At 31.2% G+C, this 19,093-nt stretch overlaps 2 protein-coding genes across 2 annotated transcripts; one reads left to right on the top strand and one right to left on the bottom strand.

Moving 5' to 3' along the window:
• Nucleotides 1-505: 505 nt before the first annotated feature.
• On the bottom strand, nucleotides 506-9,543 carry LOC130804755 (protein trichome birefringence-like 3). Its single transcript, XM_057669321.1, has 6 exons — nucleotides 9,259-9,543; nucleotides 8,087-8,318; nucleotides 7,452-7,623; nucleotides 2,591-2,790; nucleotides 1,658-1,816; nucleotides 506-921 (listed from the first exon to the last, which is right to left on the bottom strand). The coding sequence occupies exons 1-6, from the start codon at nucleotides 9,410-9,412 to the stop codon at nucleotides 588-590; spliced, it is 1,251 nt and encodes a 416-aa protein (XP_057525304.1). The 5' UTR covers nucleotides 9,413-9,543; the 3' UTR covers nucleotides 506-587.
• A 3,294-nt stretch (nucleotides 9,544-12,837) lies between these two features.
• LOC130804756 (bifunctional monothiol glutaredoxin-S16, chloroplastic) lies at nucleotides 12,838-18,173 on the top strand. Its single transcript, XM_057669322.1, has 2 exons — nucleotides 12,838-13,324; nucleotides 17,509-18,173. The coding sequence occupies exons 1-2, from the start codon at nucleotides 12,914-12,916 to the stop codon at nucleotides 18,007-18,009; spliced, it is 912 nt and encodes a 303-aa protein (XP_057525305.1). The 5' UTR covers nucleotides 12,838-12,913; the 3' UTR covers nucleotides 18,010-18,173.
• Nucleotides 18,174-19,093: the final 920 nt, after the last annotated feature.

The raw sequence follows: 19,093 nt of genomic DNA, 5'->3' as shown, positions 1-19,093 counted from the left end.
CTTTTTATCTACATATCTTTTTCATTTATTCTATTAATATTTAACTACACAATTTAATGTTTTCTACTATTTTTTTAATATGCTCGTAAGGTTGAGTTGAGACAATCTATTAGAGACAAAAAGAGTAATTTATATAATCATATTCATGTAAATTTAAAAAGGATATCAAATCAAGAATCATTATTTAGCCTAATGTTGAGGACATTTTTTTTTTATTTTTGTAATAAACATTCGATTTTTACTAACTAAATGAAAGATTAATTTCCCCAATTTTACATGTGAAGATTGAATAGCTATTTTAAAGGAAGAAATTTTTTTTTCAAATCTTCTTAGCTTCGCTTTTGGCTGTATACATGTCTTGTTACATGCTTTGACCCAATATTAAAATCAAAAACTAGACTTTCAAAATAAAATTACTCTATTTGCCCATTTAAATTTACACTACAAAATATATTTTTAAATCATATTATGCAAATTTAAAAAGGGAAAAAATAACACAAAAGAATGAAACTTGAAAGCACTATTTATAATTGAAGGTTGTTGAATCACTTGACAAGTAACCATATTTGTTTTAAGGTTACACAATATCACAAAAAGGAAAGAAAAATTTGATTCCAAGTATCGGGAACACCAGGTAAACACCAATGTATACAATCAGCATGGTGTAAAGGGTCTGCTTTCTGTTCATCAGTTAGTAGTTTACCTCCTGTCTCTGTATACACTTTGGTATGTGCATCTACTCTGTATTCTGAGAGTTGAGTCACATTTAGGATTGTCACTGGGACTTTCATTTTACCCAATACATCTGCAACTACATGCATTATCCGTTTATCGGAACCGGATCCCCAATGTCCTCTTTTCTTTACTGGTTTTGTTTCATTGAAGCATTTTATGCCGTCCTTGTTGTTCCACTCGACTGGTCTGTAATGTGAAGTTTTTGAACGGAGCAAAGTCAGAAAATAAAAATTAAAAGATTATTAAAAAGTTGTTGCTAAGAAGACTTGATTTGCTAACACGTGCGATATGAATGTTCTTAAACTTTTTAAAAAATGGACTGCGAGGGTGAACCGTGGGATCAGGCCTCTGCTAGCTCCCTTATGGCTTTGCCTATGTATTTGAACATGTTTATTGTCTTTTATATTCAAAAGCTTATTGAGCTAAATTCCATAATATTGAAATCAACTTTCGATTCAAGGTTTTAATTGAGTTGGTTTTTAGACATTATATCCTTAGATATGTTATAAAACATGCTAGGTTGACCTGATCAATCATTTTTTATTGTGGATTCAAATTCCTAGACTTGTGTCATTGTGTGTGTAAATGTGTATTTAATCTTATTTTCTCTTTAGATTAGTTTTTGATTGTTTATGTATATATTTGTAGAAACTTTAATTGGCTTAGACTGCCTTAAATTGAGTAGAGTGGATAGATTCTAATAGGCTTTTTTATTGATTTCATGGTGGGCTCAAGTAAGAGTGTTGGCTAAGTGAGAATTGAGATATTTTTTTTATAAAGACGTGACTCTTTAGAGTCTAATAAGCTTTAAAAATACGAATGTTATTATGTATGCTAAAGCATATAAAAGATATGAAAATTGGTATGCCAATAACTCGGATGAAATTGCATCAATTAATCTCGAGAAGGAAAGAGTGTAAACCTCATGTGAGTGGGAGACATTGTAGTGAAGAACACCCTAGTCTTGTTAGGATTAATAGTTGAATCAACCCAATTAGCCCATGTCTTTAAAGCAAGCCTATATGCAATAGGTGCATCCAATGCTTCATACCCTTCTTCTCCATTTGCAAATGATCCCCATCTGTACTCAACAATCACAATAAAAAGTCATTATAACACGCTTATAAAAATTATGATCAGAATTTAAAAAGTATTTGATGACCACAAATCATACTCTTATAATCTTATCAAAAAAATAAGACAGTTATGGTCTATAAGACCTTTTTGGAACAAGAATATATATATAAAAGAGTAATTGTTACTATCGGCCCGTTTGGTTGATGGTAATGAAGTAATGGGAGTGAAATGTTATAATGGCAATAGTAATGAAGGAATGGATATGAGAATTGGTAATAAATATTCTTTTGTTTGGTGTGCATGACTAAAGAATGGTAATGGAAGATAATATTTCATTGATTGCATTTGGTTGTTAGTAATAAAAAACGGTAATGACTCTTAGTTTCATTATTCTATATTTGTATCTAAAAGCATTATTGTATCTAAATTATTCAATCTAATGATTCTTTTTTTAATAATAATATTTTTTTTGGATAATTACATACATTACCTTTTTTTTTCTTCATTATTTTTTTTCTTTAGCTCGAAACAACATTACCTTATTTTATTACCACAGTAATACTTCATTACCATTACAGCCTAATACCAGGTTGTTTGATGGTAATAAAAATGGCCCTTTTTGGTAATTTCATTACCTTATTTTATTACCATCCATTACCATTGAAGGCATCCAAACAACTAAATTTTTTATTACTTAATTTTATTACCATTACCGTCCTCTAATACCATGTACCAAACGGGCCGTTAGGATATTTGGTTTGAAAATAGAAAAGCTTACAAAGAGTTGATCTTCAAGCCACTCATCCACCAAACATAGGTGTTGAAGACAAGGAAATCAACATCTAACCAATGCTTGGCATGCTTAGCAACAGAATCCACCTTCAAGATCCTCTTCCTTGGATCACCTACAATCTTAAGATCTGAATTTGACTCTACCAGAAATGGGGCCCAGTAAAATTCTATTGTTGCATTGTATTCCTGTTAACACAACAATTTATTAAAGACCTCAATTCTCAGCTAACACAATTAAATATTTAAAGGGAAGTTAATTTTATAACTTGTACGAATTTCTGTGTCAACTAAACAATATTGTTTAATTCACAGGGGATAAGCATGGAAGTTAAATTCCCGTGCATTAATTATCATGGAAATTTAATTTCAATGAGAACCAAATAATCCACTATTTAACTACATATATTTATTCCAGGAAAATGATATTGATAAGTGTATTATTTTATTTAGTCAAATAAAGAAGTTGCAAATCTAATAAACAAGATGTTAAAACTTTAAAGTTGAGTAAACGATCAAAAAATTTAGGGAAAAGTGTCAAAAAAAATTTAATAAAATTTTTTTTTTTTCAAAAAGTACTTAACAAAAAAAGTTTTGTCAAAAAATACCTGATAAAAATTTTTCTTTTCTAAAGAATACCAATTAACGTTTTCCTTCAGTTGACCGTCAAATATAACGGTTGACTTATCAAAATCAAATTTTTTTCTTCCTTATCTTTAATTTCTTTTCCAATTCAATTTTCTCATTGTCTTGTTCCTCTACTTTTTACTCAAAATCAAAATTAAATTGGAAAAGAAATTGAAAATGAAGGAAAAGAATTTTTGATTTTAACAGTCAGCTAAAGGAAAACGTTACTTGGTACTCTTTGGAAAAGAAAAAATTTTATTAGGTAATTTGGCAAATTTTTTTTTATCCGGTACTTTTTGGAATAAAAAATTTTTTTTAGGTACTTTTTGACAATTTTCCCAAAAATTTATCCATATTAAGTAATTTTACATAATTTTAATCATATTGTCTTTATGTAGTATAATATGAAAACATTAAGTTCTAAAAAGTCATTTACATTATATATATTCACTGAATAATTATTTTTTTTCCTTAACAAAATTATCTATACTAGTATATATGTATATTTAAATTCAAAATGAAGATATTAACCTCAAATGCTTATATAAATGCAATGCTCTCTAATCATGAAAAAATGAAATGGATAAACTAATATATTAAAAAAAAGCACAAAATAAGTCAAAATCTAACTTATTTCCAAAAATGAGCGTGTAACTTCTAAATTTGAGGTTTGAGTTGTTCGCAGTTACTAACTACGAACAAAAATTTTTAAAAAGTTGTTCGCAGTTAATAACTGCGAACAGGCCTGTTTTATGTTTGCAGTTAGTAACTGCGAACACCATCGAGCATAAACACAGCTGCAGGTCCCTTCTTCCCCATTTTTCCCAAATTCAAAACCCTAACCTATTAAAACTCGACATTTTCCTTTCAAAAACCAATCTTAGACTATCTTCAATCCATCAATTCTTACATTCCTCTTTCAATTTGGCACTTCAAATTTAGTCTGGGATACTCTAGCTTGCGCAAAGGTAAACTTTTATACATTTTTTTTAATATATATATATATATATATATATATATATATATATATATATATATATATATATATATATATATATATATATATTGTTTTTTAGGGTTTTAATGAAGTTTGGTTATTTACTCAAATGTAGGTCACTAGTTCTAAAATCTACACTCTTCTTATTCATCCATAACTGATCAAGGTAATGTTTAATTGTTTTAATAGCTTTATTTTGCTGTTTTTTGAAGTATTGTTGTTGATGAGTATATTGAATTAGTTGAATATTATATACATTATATATTATTAGAAATTTTGATGTTGTTATTAGAAGTATTACTTATGAACTTATTAGTTGATTTATTATTTGAATTTTATGTACATTATATATTATTAGAAATTTTGATGTTGTTATTAGAAATATTACTTATGAACTTATTACTTGATTTATTATTTGAATTATATATATATATATATATATATATATATATATATATATATATATATATATATATATTATTAGAAATTTTAATGTTGTTATTAATTGATTTATAAGTTGAATTTTATGTACATTATATATGTATAAACTTAGTTACATTATGTACTTTATTACTTTATATATCAAAAAGATTATAATCAAATGAATATAATGTAGTTGTATTGACATGAAGTTGATGATGATGTTGATTTTGTTTGTATTCATATAAAAATGGCATCATTTCGTGTCACTATAGTATGTTTTTGGAATGGTTCTATTCGAGAAAGTAGTTGCCAAGTTCATTATGTTGGGGGGCAACTCGAACATGGATTTGAATCACTTAAAACGTTTTATATGTTCTAAGATTGGATTGGACCCGTAGCCTGCGGAAGCCTACGTAGATGTGCCTGAGCTCTCGGGGATTCAGTCAGGTGCGTGGAGGCGCTTCCGTGCCACTCATATGCTTCGACATTGTCGAAGTACATCTACCGGAGCGCGTACTGCTCCAATATGGGTGGGTACAAGGCATTCCACCACCTTGCGACACTGAACCCGACTTGCACCTGATTTCTCGCAAGAATCACGGTACGACGAATTGGATGGAGATCAACAGGCGCCACATCGCTCGTTGGGATCATAGACTGGAGCTGCTACCCCAAGGTGCGCCAACCGATACTGTTGGCGCGCCTACTACACGTGACTACATGCCGTGGTTCCTCTCCATCACTCGCTGATGGATGACACCACGTGGCATCATTGCAGCGGCCCATTATGCTCCTGCAGCGTCTACGATGACCCAATTTGTAAGTCTTCATTTGCATTTAAATGATTCATGTTGCAGATTACATAATATAATGTTATATTAACTAACTATTAATTGCAGGCACAAGGTGCGGCAACCGTGATTCGGTCTAGCCATGAGGAGCCAGTGAGGGAGATTGCGCAAGGCATGCTCCTTGGCATGCAGTTCCAGCACTTCAGACCGGAAGTAGCTACGGAGTCATCATTGGCTACCGCCTATGTGCACGTCTTATCTCCTTCTTATGACGTTTATTTGGAGGAGATGGACTTGTCATACCCCGGTGACGTTGCAGGGACCTCGCAACCTGGGCCATGCCAGCCATCAAAATACCAGTCCCCTCCCCTACCAGAGTGACACACGAACGCCTCTTACTACCGTAGGAGGCGTAGGAGACCAAATCAGTTGGATAGGGTAGATGAAGGTGATGATCGTAGCTTTAGGTTTTTGTGTATTTTGATTGACTATCGATATATATGTTTATTTAGTTGTACATTTCCAACATTTGTATATATTTAGAAGCATTAACAAAATTAACAATAATTCATTTCAACAATAACAATAAAGAATTAATCTAAATTATAGAAATTACCTTAACTTAGGATGATAAATTGGTGAATATGAATGAATGAATTGAGTTATAAGATTTTGGTATTTATAGAAGATTGAACTGGTAAAAAAAAGTCAAAAAGCTGTTCATAGTTCCTAACTGCGAAGAGGACTTGACCTTTTTTGACTAGTTCTTTGACTTTTTTGACCAATTCTTCTATTCGCAGTTAGTAACTGCGAACAACCCCAGACCTCAGGCTTGGAAATTATACGCTTATTTTTGGAAATCAGTTGAATTATCACTTATTTGGTGCTTTTTTTTTAATAAATTAGCTTATTCATTTCGTTTTTTCCTCTAATCATAGAGTAGAGTTGAAGCATACTCCTTTGTCCCCGCTCAATATATTACATTTTTAATTTTAGTTTGTCTCAATATATTTACTATATTTTTATTTTTCGATACTACTCAAATATCCAACCACTTTTACTTTCTATATTCTCTTTCTTATTTCTAAATACACAATTATTTTAACTCATTATATTAATTTTTTAGTCTTTGTATTAAAACTAAATAAGGCTAAATAGATAGAACACAATAGTGTGCACCAAACAACAGTAAAGATGAAGCATTCACATGATGTCCAGATTCAAAGAAACTAACTTGCTTGTGTTTCACCCTCACATCATATTTTTTCTGAGATGCAATTCCTTTTATTACTTTGTTAAACAATCATGGAAATATTTAAACTTTTTTTCAGTAAAAGTTATGTCGACTTGTTGAAAGAAGAGGAGGGCTAGGGAAGGAGGCATGGAAAATCGAATTCATGACTTTACTTAAAGAAAGTTATACATACACGCCAATTGATCCAACACTCGATTCTCAATTGACTTTTATCTTTAACATTCTACTCTTATGACGAAGAAGTTGATGAATTTGTTATAGAGCTTACACATAATAAAACCCACATAAGAGGCAAATCCGATAAGGTTCAATTCTAACACCATTTGATAGTAGAAGAGATATCATATCAGTGTTGTTCCTGGCTATTTGGCAAAAGTGTAGTTACAACTTTACAAACGACGTTCTATATCTTACATGACAACATTGTTGAATTGAGGTATTAATTAGACTCTTTTCTATCTATGGACTCTACGAAATGTCTATCTTGCCTAGGGTCAGAAATTACCCTAATGACATCAAACTTGATGAGGGTTTGCATGTGAGGGGGTGTTGGGATGGTTTATCCCACGTCGACAAATTAAAAATGGTGTGCACACTTTATAAGCTATTGGAGGCCTTATTCCCATTGCCATATAATTTTGGGATAATATTATCTCCTTGGCTTATGAAGTGTGTGCACCTCGTGTCTCTTTGTTAATATGCTGGCATTCACAATAGATCCGACCTAATTTAACCAATTAAAAAAAGTAAAACTTACCTTGGCTTTGAAGACTGAATGAGCACGTCCACGCTTCATGGACTTTTGTCCATCCGGTATAATTGATTCCACTAAACAAACAAAAGATTGCCATTGCCCTCGTTGCAATGAGTCTCCCACAAACAATAATCTTTTTCCTTTTAGCTTTTTTAATGCTCTTTCTGGATTAAATCTGGAGTGTAATTAACAAACTTCATCAACCATTATCACTCTTTAATTAATTATGTTATGAACAAGAGATTAAATAGGCATGCAAAGGTGAAGTAAGAATTTTAAAACACTAATATAAAATCTTCGTGTAATACACAAATTTTTTAATAAAAAAATACTCTTATATAAATATGATTTTACAATATGAAATAATAATCACTATATTTACAAAATATGAAGTAATATAATATAGTTTGCATCATATCCATAAAACAACTTGCACATATATGAATCATATAATGCAAATTTTTAGAAAAATAACCTGTGACCTCAAGTCAAAAATTAGAGAGATATTGACTAATATAACGCCTATTATCAATTGATTTTAAGATGAAATCTTATTAAATTTGTGTCAATGACTCTTCTCTTTTGTAAGTTTATTTACTAGCCTAATAACAAATTTATCAGTCTAAAAGCAAGCGTACCTTCGCAAAGAGCATTCATCAGGTTGCCAATGCCAATAGCGATAGTTAGAATCAGGACGTCCATTTTTAACACAAGAAACTTGTTTATCCAAATAAGGGCAGGTTCGATCCGAGTAAAGTGGCTTAATTGACCGATTAAACACCCATTTACCGTCACTTATATCACAAATATCTGCATCATACTCCAGTTTATCTTCGTCTTCCATCCCATCTCTTCCTGCTCGTGTTCCATCTGCATTAATTACCACCCATTTATGATCACCAAAATTAATTAGATGAAATTATAATACATAGAAGCTTACATAAAAACAAAATAAATGTATAAATAAAAATTTAAAACTTTTTTTAACTTAATGTGAATTGTGATATGTGTTAAATTCTCATGACTTACGACAATAATTAATTAAATGTAAGGGATTTACTAGTCTTACTCCAAATTACAAAGTTTAATTACTAAAAATAATTGATTGGGAACGCTATTAATTTTTCGAACCTACTTTATTTGTTATTTGACTTGTATAAAAGAGGAAATTTGACTGGAAATAAATTCGACGAGGTTTCATTATAAAACCAATTGATAATAGGTGGATCGAATCGGAGTATTAGTCCATCAAACTTATATGTTAATTAATCTCTTTTATTTTTCAATTTACGTATTGGATCGGTCAACAACCTCATCAACTAAATCTATTCTAAGTAGTTGGTTATAATATATAAATAAAAATTAAATAGAATATATGAAAGAAATAACACTTGAGTAAATAATTATCATAAAATTTTATACAACCAACCAATACTTGACTACCCATTTAAATTTTAAGAACAAATTTCATGCCTAATCTTCATAGATTAGGTGATGAATTTTTAATGAGACCCCAACTTGTTGAATACCTCTATTCACGATCACCACGTACGCCATTCATTGAATGTATAATTGTTGTCCAAATACACTCTTATGTAATTATATACGAATCTGATAGACAAATATATATGTCGTGTTACAAAATAAGTTACAATCTACATACCATTCTGTCCATTTGAGTTCGCTACTGAAAATGACATTTTCCTTTACATGTTATTTTCGATAGCAAACTTAAACAGAAGAGTATTATTTTTATACATATGCATGCATGCATGATACTATATATACATAAGAAAACCTTTACAATTACCTGTTGATTGTCTAGCACAAGTGCTAATCCTTACAAGATAAGTAGAAGAAAGAAGGATCATTCTTTGATTGTACAAGAAAACAAAGAATGCAAGAACACATATTATTCCTACAATAATAGGGAGAGGTAGTTTTCCTCTATATGATTTCATCATTTTGATGAAATTAAGGAAGTAATTAATAATAAGCTAGTTGATTAATATTGAGATTATTAGTGAAGATATAAGGAGAACATGAAGAAAACAATTGATGAGTTGGGGGGTTAATTAATAAATTGTTAGTTGTTGAAAATAAAGAGAATGATGAAGACACATACAAAAAAGTGGTAGATGATTAAATTATTTTATAGGTTGTTGAGTAAATGTAAAGCTAAAGGAATTGAAATGGTTGGGGTAGGTTTTTCACCCTTCTTCAAAACCCTTTATTTATTTATATTTTTAGGATATTTAATAAAATAAAATACTTATTCATTATCATCAACTCAATATTCCGCTTGAAAATAGGGTTTGGATGAGAAAAGTGACCGACAATTCATCTCCATATACTCCCTTTAAAAAGAATGCTATGGTTAATTTTACCCTAAAAAGTAAGAACATTAAGTATATATAGTCATTATTGAGGGTTTGTATCTTATTTTAATGGGATTAAAGATTTATAGTATTTGATATCGGATTATAATGAATCATAGTAAAATGATTCATTTATATCGTTTGTACTTCTTATTTATGTGAAATTGTCAATAATGATTGTTAATTTTTTACCAATGATCAATTGAAAACAATACTTTATTATCAATAACAAGGATAAGGTTGTGAATATTTGATTTATAAATCTCACTATATATAGAGTATTTAATAGCATTTAAGTAATAAAATAATATCATTGCTACAGTGATTATATATCAATAAAGGGTGAATCTACACTGATCATGTATTAATAAGTGGTGAATCTACAGTGATTATATTGTATTAATAAAGGGAGAATTAAACATGAAGGTTGATTATTTATTTATTTATTTATTTATTTATTTATTTATTTTATTATTATTTGTTTTATTAAGAAGTGAGTTGGGTGTCTCACGTTTTCTCCATGTAGCTAGTGGAAGGTTAATAATACAGTGGGAATAGAGGTTTCAAAGAAGATTTCATGATTCGAAATTAATCCGATTTTATAATTAAATTTGATTTGATCTGATTTTAAAAATGATTTATATTTACGTAAAAATGATTTATACTTACGTAAAAACAATATAAACGCAAAATTCGATTTCAAATTGATCCGAAACATATAATTCGAAATCAACCTAATTATCTGAATGAACACTTCTAAATCCAATGTAATTTACTCTATCATTGTGGTGCATTGGTTGGTATTTGTAGGTGAGTTAGGAGTTTTTCTTTTTGTCTTTTTCTTTTTTGGGAAGAATAATCTCATTTATCATTTCTTATTTTTTTTGTTTTGGGAAATTAAATGTTTTAAGAGGTTATGGTTCGTTCTCTTAGACTATTAATAAATGTGTTGTGAATATGGATACAACAATTAAAATCGGAGAGAAAAACTATTGGAAAAAAAAAGATAATAAATATTTAATAAACACCTTAAGATATCCTACGTATACCTCAAATCAAAAAAGTTCATATTGTTACTCAAAGATAATTCAACACTAGCAACAAATTAATTGCAAAGAAATCAATAGTGGAGGCATAAAATGTAGCATATTAGTTTTTTTTATATGTTTTGACACAATAAAATAAAAGAGAAGCGTATTTATTACATCCATAAGCTTGATATCTTAATTGTCTAGTATTTTATTTTAAATTGTAGATTTTAATAATAAAATTATTAATGAAAAATTTAGAGTGACAAAGTTTAGGAAATTATTCTCAAATTTTTACCTTTAATTACTTTTTTAACAATAGTGGATTTAACTCAAATCTAAATTTGAATTTTATATTAGCCAAACACTAAACTAAATTTGAGTCAAATTTATATTTTAAATGAAGTCATCATTTTCAAACATAGTATAAATGAATTTATTGCAACCAGACTTATATGCGTCCCTTTCTTCCAATAGAAATAAATCAAAGAATAAGAACTTGATTTTTAAAGAAAGTACGAAAAATTGTGAAAATATAATATATTATTAAATAAAGAGAGAATTAAATGTGTAAACAATGTCAAAAGAAAGGTTAAATGTGTGGTTGAAATTAAACGAATGTGGTAAGGTCATGGTCATCAACCCAATATCCCGCATAAAAACAGGGTCATGTGATATCCCAAATTTAGCTTGAAAAAAGGATTGATAGATTACTTATATCAACAAGGCATATCTTCTTTTCTAAGGAGTCATTTGCTAAGAACTCCATAGTTAAGCGTGCTTGGTGGGGAGCAATCTTAGGATGTGTGACCTCCTAGAAAGATTTCCTAGGTGCAAAAAGCCCATATATAAGAAGTGGAATAACTCAAAATGAAAATAACAGGTCTTGAGAGCGACTGTCTCATATTGAGACTAATAGCACAATCAACTTAATTATAGTTTTTTCCAATATATGCTCAGTAATTGAACAATTTAAAGTTATAGTTGATACCTTTAAGGTTAAAATTGATTTCTTTTATTAGTTATAATCGATCATTTAATTGATCACTTCATATATATATAAGTGATGATCACTTTGATGTGTAAAATGATTACTTTAATGTCAAAATTGAAAACTTTAAAATAATTGATCCATTTAAGTTAATTAACTTGTAAGTGGAAATTTATCACTTTAATGTCGAAATTGATCAATTTTAGCTCAAAATCGATTTTCTTTATTTACTCCTTTTAAAAGTAATTAATTACTTTAAGGTCTGAATTGATCACTTTAACGTCGAAATCAAAAACTTTAAAATAATTGACCCGTTTAAGGTCATAAACTTTTAAGTAGAATTCAAACACTTTAATGTCAAAATTGATCACTTTCAAGTCAAAATTGAAATTTTTTATTCTAATTGATATATTTTAGGGTTTACTTAAGTTGAAATTTTATTACTTTAATGTCAGAACAACTACTCTTGTGAGAGTTCGTCTCTCAAAGAGACAACCTCAAAACATGAAGCCTATATTCTCATTTTCTTTTTAAATTGTATTAATTGAATTGTATTAATTGGGCTATTTAAGGTCAAAAATAAATTTATATTTTTAAAATTCTGCATTTTAGGCTAATTTTATTTTCAAATTTTTGGCTTATGGATCGGCCCAATTGTACCCACTCATATTGTTTTAGCGAAATGAAATAGATGCAAATTGAGTGGAATAGATGAATTTCAGGCGTAATTGTACAACCTTTTAATTTCATAGTCTCTCAAGAAGTGTTCAAAACAAACCCGATAATCCGATATTTACCTGCTCTTATAACTAGATCTGACTTGACCTAATTTCAAAATGAATTTAAAATAATGTAAAAATTAATATGAAAACAAAATTCGATTTGAAACCGATCTGAAACATTTAATCCGAATACGGAGTGAACATCTCTATCTAACCGATGATATTTGGTTAGGACCCACAAGGCTACGAGTAATCACCAAGGTTTAGCACATTAGCACCCCAATACAACCCCAAACTTACGAGAGCTTTGCCCCTTCCATTTCTCATTCTCTATCTATCTTCAAAAATGGCGACAATGAACTCAATATCTCCTAAACTCTCTCCATCACTTCATATAACCTCTTCTAATTCTTTTCAACGTCTTCCATCTCCAACCGTGTCTCTCCTCTCTCCTTCAACTCCATCTTCCTTCACAACCCACAACTTTCTCTCTCTAAAACACACAACTACTACTATCGCAACCATCCCCAAGCTTAAACCTCGTTTTCTCTCTGTTGTTTCAGCTCTCAAGAAACTCTCAGAACTAGATTCAATATCCTTGTCGCCGGCCAATGGTGGAGACTTGACTTCTGATGCCGGTGTCTATGCGGTCTATGATTCCGATGGCGAGCTTCAGTTTATTGGATTGTCTAAGAATGTCGCCGCCAGTGTTGATTCTCACCTCAAGAAAGTGCCGGAATTATGTTCCTCGATTAAGGTTTCTACCTTTTTGTATTGTTTTGGATAAATGTTGGTTTCTTGTTTCTGAGATTTTAGTGACCTATTGGGCGAATTTTATATGACCTTTACTTACGCAGGACCTTTGATAACAATATAAATATATATTGAAATATTAAAACTTTTAAGGTATGTGAAAGTGTATAGATAAACTTCAAAAATATATTTAATTAGTACTATAAAATTTGGATCAAGGTTTATGATGCTGAAATCATAGAAACTTGTGTTATTTATTTATTTATTTTTTTCTAGTTCTAGCTTTAGTGGTTTAATTGAGAAAAATAGGTGAATAATGCACCAGATGTATTGAAGGTGTTGATTCCATTTGTCTGGTAATGTTGTTTGTTAAAAGTGTCGCTAATAGTTTAAATTATGGATTGTGTAACAATTCTTAGGAATAGGATTAAAGGGGAGGATTTGGATAGATTGAAGAAATGAAATAATATTTTTTAGCTCTGCATTCATAGTTTTATTTTATTTTTTGTTGATTATACCAAATCAAAAGTGCCTTCTTTGACACATGTTTGTGTGTTACAATAACATCTAATTTTAGCTTTGATAACTCGAATGAAAGAATTCGCTTGAAGTAAATGCTTCAAGTACTTTGAGTTCATACTTTAGAGTAGTGGAAATGTCGAACAAGATGTGACCATAGAATTAAGTAGGGTGTCAAAAATGGAGAGCAGGATAATGGAATATCTTGTGATTGAGGTGTACCCTTTAAGTTAAAAGGGAAAGTTTTATCGAACAATCATGAGACAACGCTACCATATGGAACAAAATGTTGGGCTTTTAGAAATGTTCATAGTAGAAAGATGGTAGTGGTGAAAATGCGAATACTTCGATGAATGAGTGAGCATCTCAAGATTTAAGAGTTGTAAATATTGAGAAAAAGATAAAAGGAAATCATTTAACATGATTTGGGAGGTAAGAAACATAAAAAGTTGGAGCTTGGTAGACTTAAAAAAGAGGGCGATAAAGACCCAATATTGATTAAGTTTGAGTCATATGGATTTTAGATAATACTCGAGTACCATTTAATGTGAGTAAAGCTCATGTAGTAGTTATACAAGGATTAGAAATACGTTAAGTCGTAAATAAATTTGGGAGTTCAAAAACAAAAAGAAGTGCTGTTGCAAGAACCATATCACCCACATGGGCTGATGATTTCAATCACTTGTGTGCCAATCTGAGAAGCGTAAGTGGCCTTCATTAAGAAGAAGGTGATGAATACTACATGGCTTGCCATTTCCCCAAAGGTGAAGTACAATTACTTTAAGGAGACCAATCCCGATAAGTTGTTACAGAAGCTTCAAGCGGTGTATGATTTAAACTCTCTAAAAAACTTCGCTTGAGGTTGGATTGTATGAACCATAGGAAAAAAAATATCATCAAGATTGCTTTAACGATCGCGATGTTGCACACGCTACACCTCACGTTGTTATGATTCATTTCGCGGACATCGCAATGTAATTTGTTAACTTTAAAAATAATTTTATCATAGTAATTTGTATATGCTACTGGATTTTCTTTCAAGGCTTGTGGAGAGTCCTTAAAAGTTATTTTAGAGCATGGTGCTCAACGGTTTATAAAGGGAAGGAGAAGTAAGAGTAACTTGTATATGCTACAAGTTGATGGTAGTTGCTTCGACCACAATGTTAATGAGAATTTAGTTGAGTCATCAAGGAAGGTGACATTTGATGAATGGGGTAGAATTGTTCTTGAGTGGGAATTTGTTGTTGGAAGAACCAAATCACCCACATGTGGTGATGAGTTCGATCACTTACGTTGTATATTGGATCGAGCTAATTGGAGGGAAAGTAAAGAGAGGGAGTTGGTGGAATTTATTTTCCTTTGTTTAGAAAACAAATTTGAAGGCGAACGATTATGAAGTAAGGGATTTGAAGAGATTTAGTTTCTTAATTTTGTTGATGGACAAATCTCTCCTAAAGGAAAAAATTGAAAGGAACATGAGTTTTTTCTTCCTCTTTCTTCCCTTCCCTCTTGAACAAATAAGGGAAACTTTCCTTATTGTTTTTTCCCCTTCCTTTCCTTTCCCTTTCTCTTCCATTTCTTTTCTCCTACACTGATTCAAAAAAAGGTGCCAATCTTTAGCTTGCCTTGATGAAGGAAGTGAAAGAAACAATGGGCATGACCGCATGATGTATTGATTTGCTAGGGAAGAATGCTTCAAAGAATCCAAACAAGAGGAGCGGAGGGGGGGTTGCTTGAACGAGTACTTGGGCAATGCCACCTAGAACTTCGAGCCTACTTTGCTGGAATGGGCAAGTGGTGCGCTCGTTCGAACAAAGTAGGTCAAAAACATCTCTTTCGTTGTAGTCACACGTGATCTTTTTGGAGATTTCTAGGATTGCTTGTATGATTTTGTAAAGTCTATGAAAAGGTCTATAGAAGTTCAGAACAAGTGTAAAGAGTGCAAGTAAGCTAGAGTTGTTGAACTTGTTTTGAGAGATTTTTCTTGTATCTTTGTGAGAGACTCCATTGTAGTATTTTAAGACCAATGAGCTTAGAGAGTAATTTCTTCTTTGTAATCTTCGAATTCCAATCAAGAAATCACAAAATATTTTTGTGGGGGAGGTAAGGTACCATTAAACTTGTGTGTTTGTTCTTGCTTGTTCTTGCAAGGTTTACTTATGTGCGCTTTTTTCTCGGTTTTTGTCTTGCTCTTTCATCTTCTATTCTTGCATTGTGTTTCTATATTCACAACAAAAAGAAATGCAATTGCAGAATCCCAACTAATCTTCTACAAAAGTTTGAACTCCATTTTAACTTTGTTAATTGGATACATAGGTCATTGTTAACACATTCGAGTTTTGTCTCAGTTGGAGCAAGTACCACATTCTCTAAATAAGGTCGTAAATTCGATTCTCACCCAGAATTCCCCTACCCTCAGCCTACCTTGTAATAAAAAAATTTAAAAAAACCAAAATTCCCACTCTGAACTCATCCATTGTTGCATATGTATGTAGTATGTACTATGCTGATGGTGCATCATGCTTGAAGCTTGATTGTACTTGCTATTTGAAACAAACTAACTCACGACAGTTTGGAATGTATGCTACTTTGCTGTGCATTTGAGTGCTTTTTTCACTCATGACTTCCTTCAAGCTTTGTATCATCACTACCGTAATATTGAGTTTGCTCTGTCATTCTTCAAATCCTTACAAAGAATCAATTCTCTTCATACATATCAATTTTCTCTAGGGGCATAATACATACTTTTATTGATCAGTGTAGCTAGTTTCATATCTCCATCCAAAAAAATTTTTCTAGCTTACAACTTGCTTAATGTGGGGAATTTGCGACTTCATTTCACTGGGCCAAAAGTAGTCGTCATGATTAATGCAAGATAACTGAAGTTGAATATTTAAAATTCTCATTGAAAAAAAGGAATCAAAAACTAATGGCCAAAATTTTATCATTGCACAATATAGTGCAACTTCTTGAATTCATTTGTGGTTGCGGTAATGGTATCAAGCTATTTCATGGTCTGTGGATGGCTTCGCTATTACTCTGCCTATACTGCGGCAACCTCAAAAAGCTTTATGATATAGTCGCGATGCGATCGCTACCACGAACAGAAGCTTCTCTTATCACACTAAACTGAAGTGCTTCTGGCGTCTTGCACCATCCTAAAATTACTCATTTAGTTGTACGTGCTTTGCGGAAAATATTTGTTTTGAGGATTATTCAACTCAAGCAATGGTGTCCAGGAATTGTATGTTCAAGTGTTCAACTCTTATATGAACGGCTTATAGGTGTTTGATATAAACCTTGCAGTAGTCATTAATGTGATAATGTAAATAAAGCTCAAGAAACAAGCTTGTCCCCAATTGGTAATAAGGGTTATTTTAGAAAGCAAGGTCTGTTCAAATTTATTATAGCTATTGGCAATGTACAGCAGTAGAAAGCTAGTGAACAGTTGGAGACAGTAAAAGTAGAAATGTTAAATCTGAATCTCAGCTCATTGTACATACAATTCACATAGTACGAGTTTATGTGTGTGCATGAGATCTACAAACTCATGTTGTAATCGGAAAAGTCATATGTTTTTGTGCTTGTGCTCTCTTTTCCGTGATTGCTTCATATCAAAAGAGATTGATTGGTATTATTTTCTCATTCATAAACCTGTACTTCATGTAGGTTGGAGTTATTGATGATCCTACCAGAGATTCCCTGACCCAAGCATGGAAATCATGGATGGAAGAACACATTAAAGGCACAGGAAAGGTTCCACCAGGAAATGAGACAGGGAACACGACATGGTTTCGTCCACCACCTCAGAAGAAGGCTGATCTCCGTCTAACTCCAGGACGCCATATGCAGCTGACAGTTCCGCTAGAACAGCTTATTGATAGACTGGTTAAAGAAAATAAAGTTGTTGCTTTCATCAAGGGATCTCGAAACGCCCCTTCATGCGGGTTCTCACAAAGGGTAGTCGGGATCCTTGACAGCCAAGGAGTGGATTATGAAAGCGTGGATGTGCTGGATGAGGAGTATAACTCCGGATTACGAGAGACCCTGAAGAGCTACAGTAACTGGCCGACATTTCCCCAGGTTTTCGTCAACGGTGAACTAATCGGAGGATGTGACATCTTAACCTCCATGTATGAGAAGGGTGAACTTACTAGTTTATTGAAATGAGTGATTATTTTCCTTGTAAAACAATGTGCTGAACTATAATACTGATTTGTGGTTATAGAATGAGTATAAAGATGGCATAATGAACCAAAATTGGTGAGCTTGAAATTTTTGACACCTAAATTTTGATGGTTCAAAATTCAAATGTACTCCTTATTGTTAGTTAATCATTTGACTACAATTACATAACTCTTGAATCCAGATTATTTGAGCTGTACAGTGGAATGTTGGCAAGGACAGGCTTACAGCTCGGATGCCCCTAAAACCCCATTAATTGAAAATCTAATTTTTTAAGAGGAAAATCTACGAAAGGTAAACTTAATAATTTGAATGGTACATGAAATTTGTCTTACTTTCTTTTTTAGTTTATTTTATAAAATTTGTTCAATTTTTATTTTTTATCATGATTCACACTATTATTTTCATTTACACATTTAACTTTTTCATCTCATTTACATAATTCTCCCATTTTTACATAAAATACCAATTTATCTATTTTTCTTAATTCCCCACCCACTGCCAATGAGGAATCAAAGTTCATGGGATCAAGGAACTATATACTAGCAAATCTAGATATTATAACAAGTGAGTTTAAAAAGTTAGAGTCAAAGTCAATAATAAATTCAGTGTCGAATAATCAAAATTTTTGCAATTAGTAATGTCCACATTAGTTTGTCAATTTATGTTTAATTGTCGAATAATTTATGTTAATTTGAATTGGCCAAAAATTTATTTGTTGAAAACTAGGAGAAAAATAGTAATTTATATTTGCCTACTGAATATAAGATATTTGAAACTAAAATCCATAGCCCATTATACATTTATACTCATTCAAATTGATTAATAAATGTTGTTATAGCATTTTACCTATAATTGTCTAAAATTGACTCAATTAACTGAACTTAAGTACGAACTTACCTGAAATAATTCGTATTGTAAAATTAACATAATCGTAAAATCGCTAATATTATTAACAGTTGCACATATAAAAGTAAACCGTTATGATTGTTGGTGCTTCTCTGTGTAGAAGTAGAACCTTTTGACATTGTAAGTTGGTTTCTTGAAAAAAAAAAGACAATTACTTTGT

This window comes from Amaranthus tricolor, chromosome 17 (assembly GCF_026212465.1).
Source record: "Amaranthus tricolor cultivar Red isolate AtriRed21 chromosome 17, ASM2621246v1, whole genome shotgun sequence".
Classification (NCBI taxonomy): domain Eukaryota; kingdom Viridiplantae; phylum Streptophyta; class Magnoliopsida; order Caryophyllales; family Amaranthaceae; genus Amaranthus; species Amaranthus tricolor.
This window is presented reverse-complemented; position numbering and strand designations above follow the sequence as displayed.

Bases quoted from the DNA above. Each gene is read 5' to 3' on its own strand.
- LOC130804755 (XM_057669321.1), bottom strand. From the start codon at position 9,412: ATGATGAAATCATATAGAGGAAAACTACCTCTCCCTATTATTGTAGGA. The intron at 1,817-2,590 runs GTAAGCTTTTCT...TGTTGAGTACAG, and splicing joins GGCTTGAAGATCAACTCTTT to ATGGGGATCATTTGCAAATG. The intron at 922-1,657 runs GTTTACACTCTT...TTCACATTACAG, and splicing joins ATGTCTCCCACTCACATGAG to ACCAGTCGAGTGGAACAACA.
- LOC130804756 (XM_057669322.1), top strand. From the start codon at position 12,914: ATGGCGACAATGAACTCAATATCTCCTAAACTCTCTCCATCACTTCAT. The intron at 13,325-17,508 runs GTTTCTACCTTT...TACTTCATGTAG, and splicing joins AATTATGTTCCTCGATTAAG to GTTGGAGTTATTGATGATCC.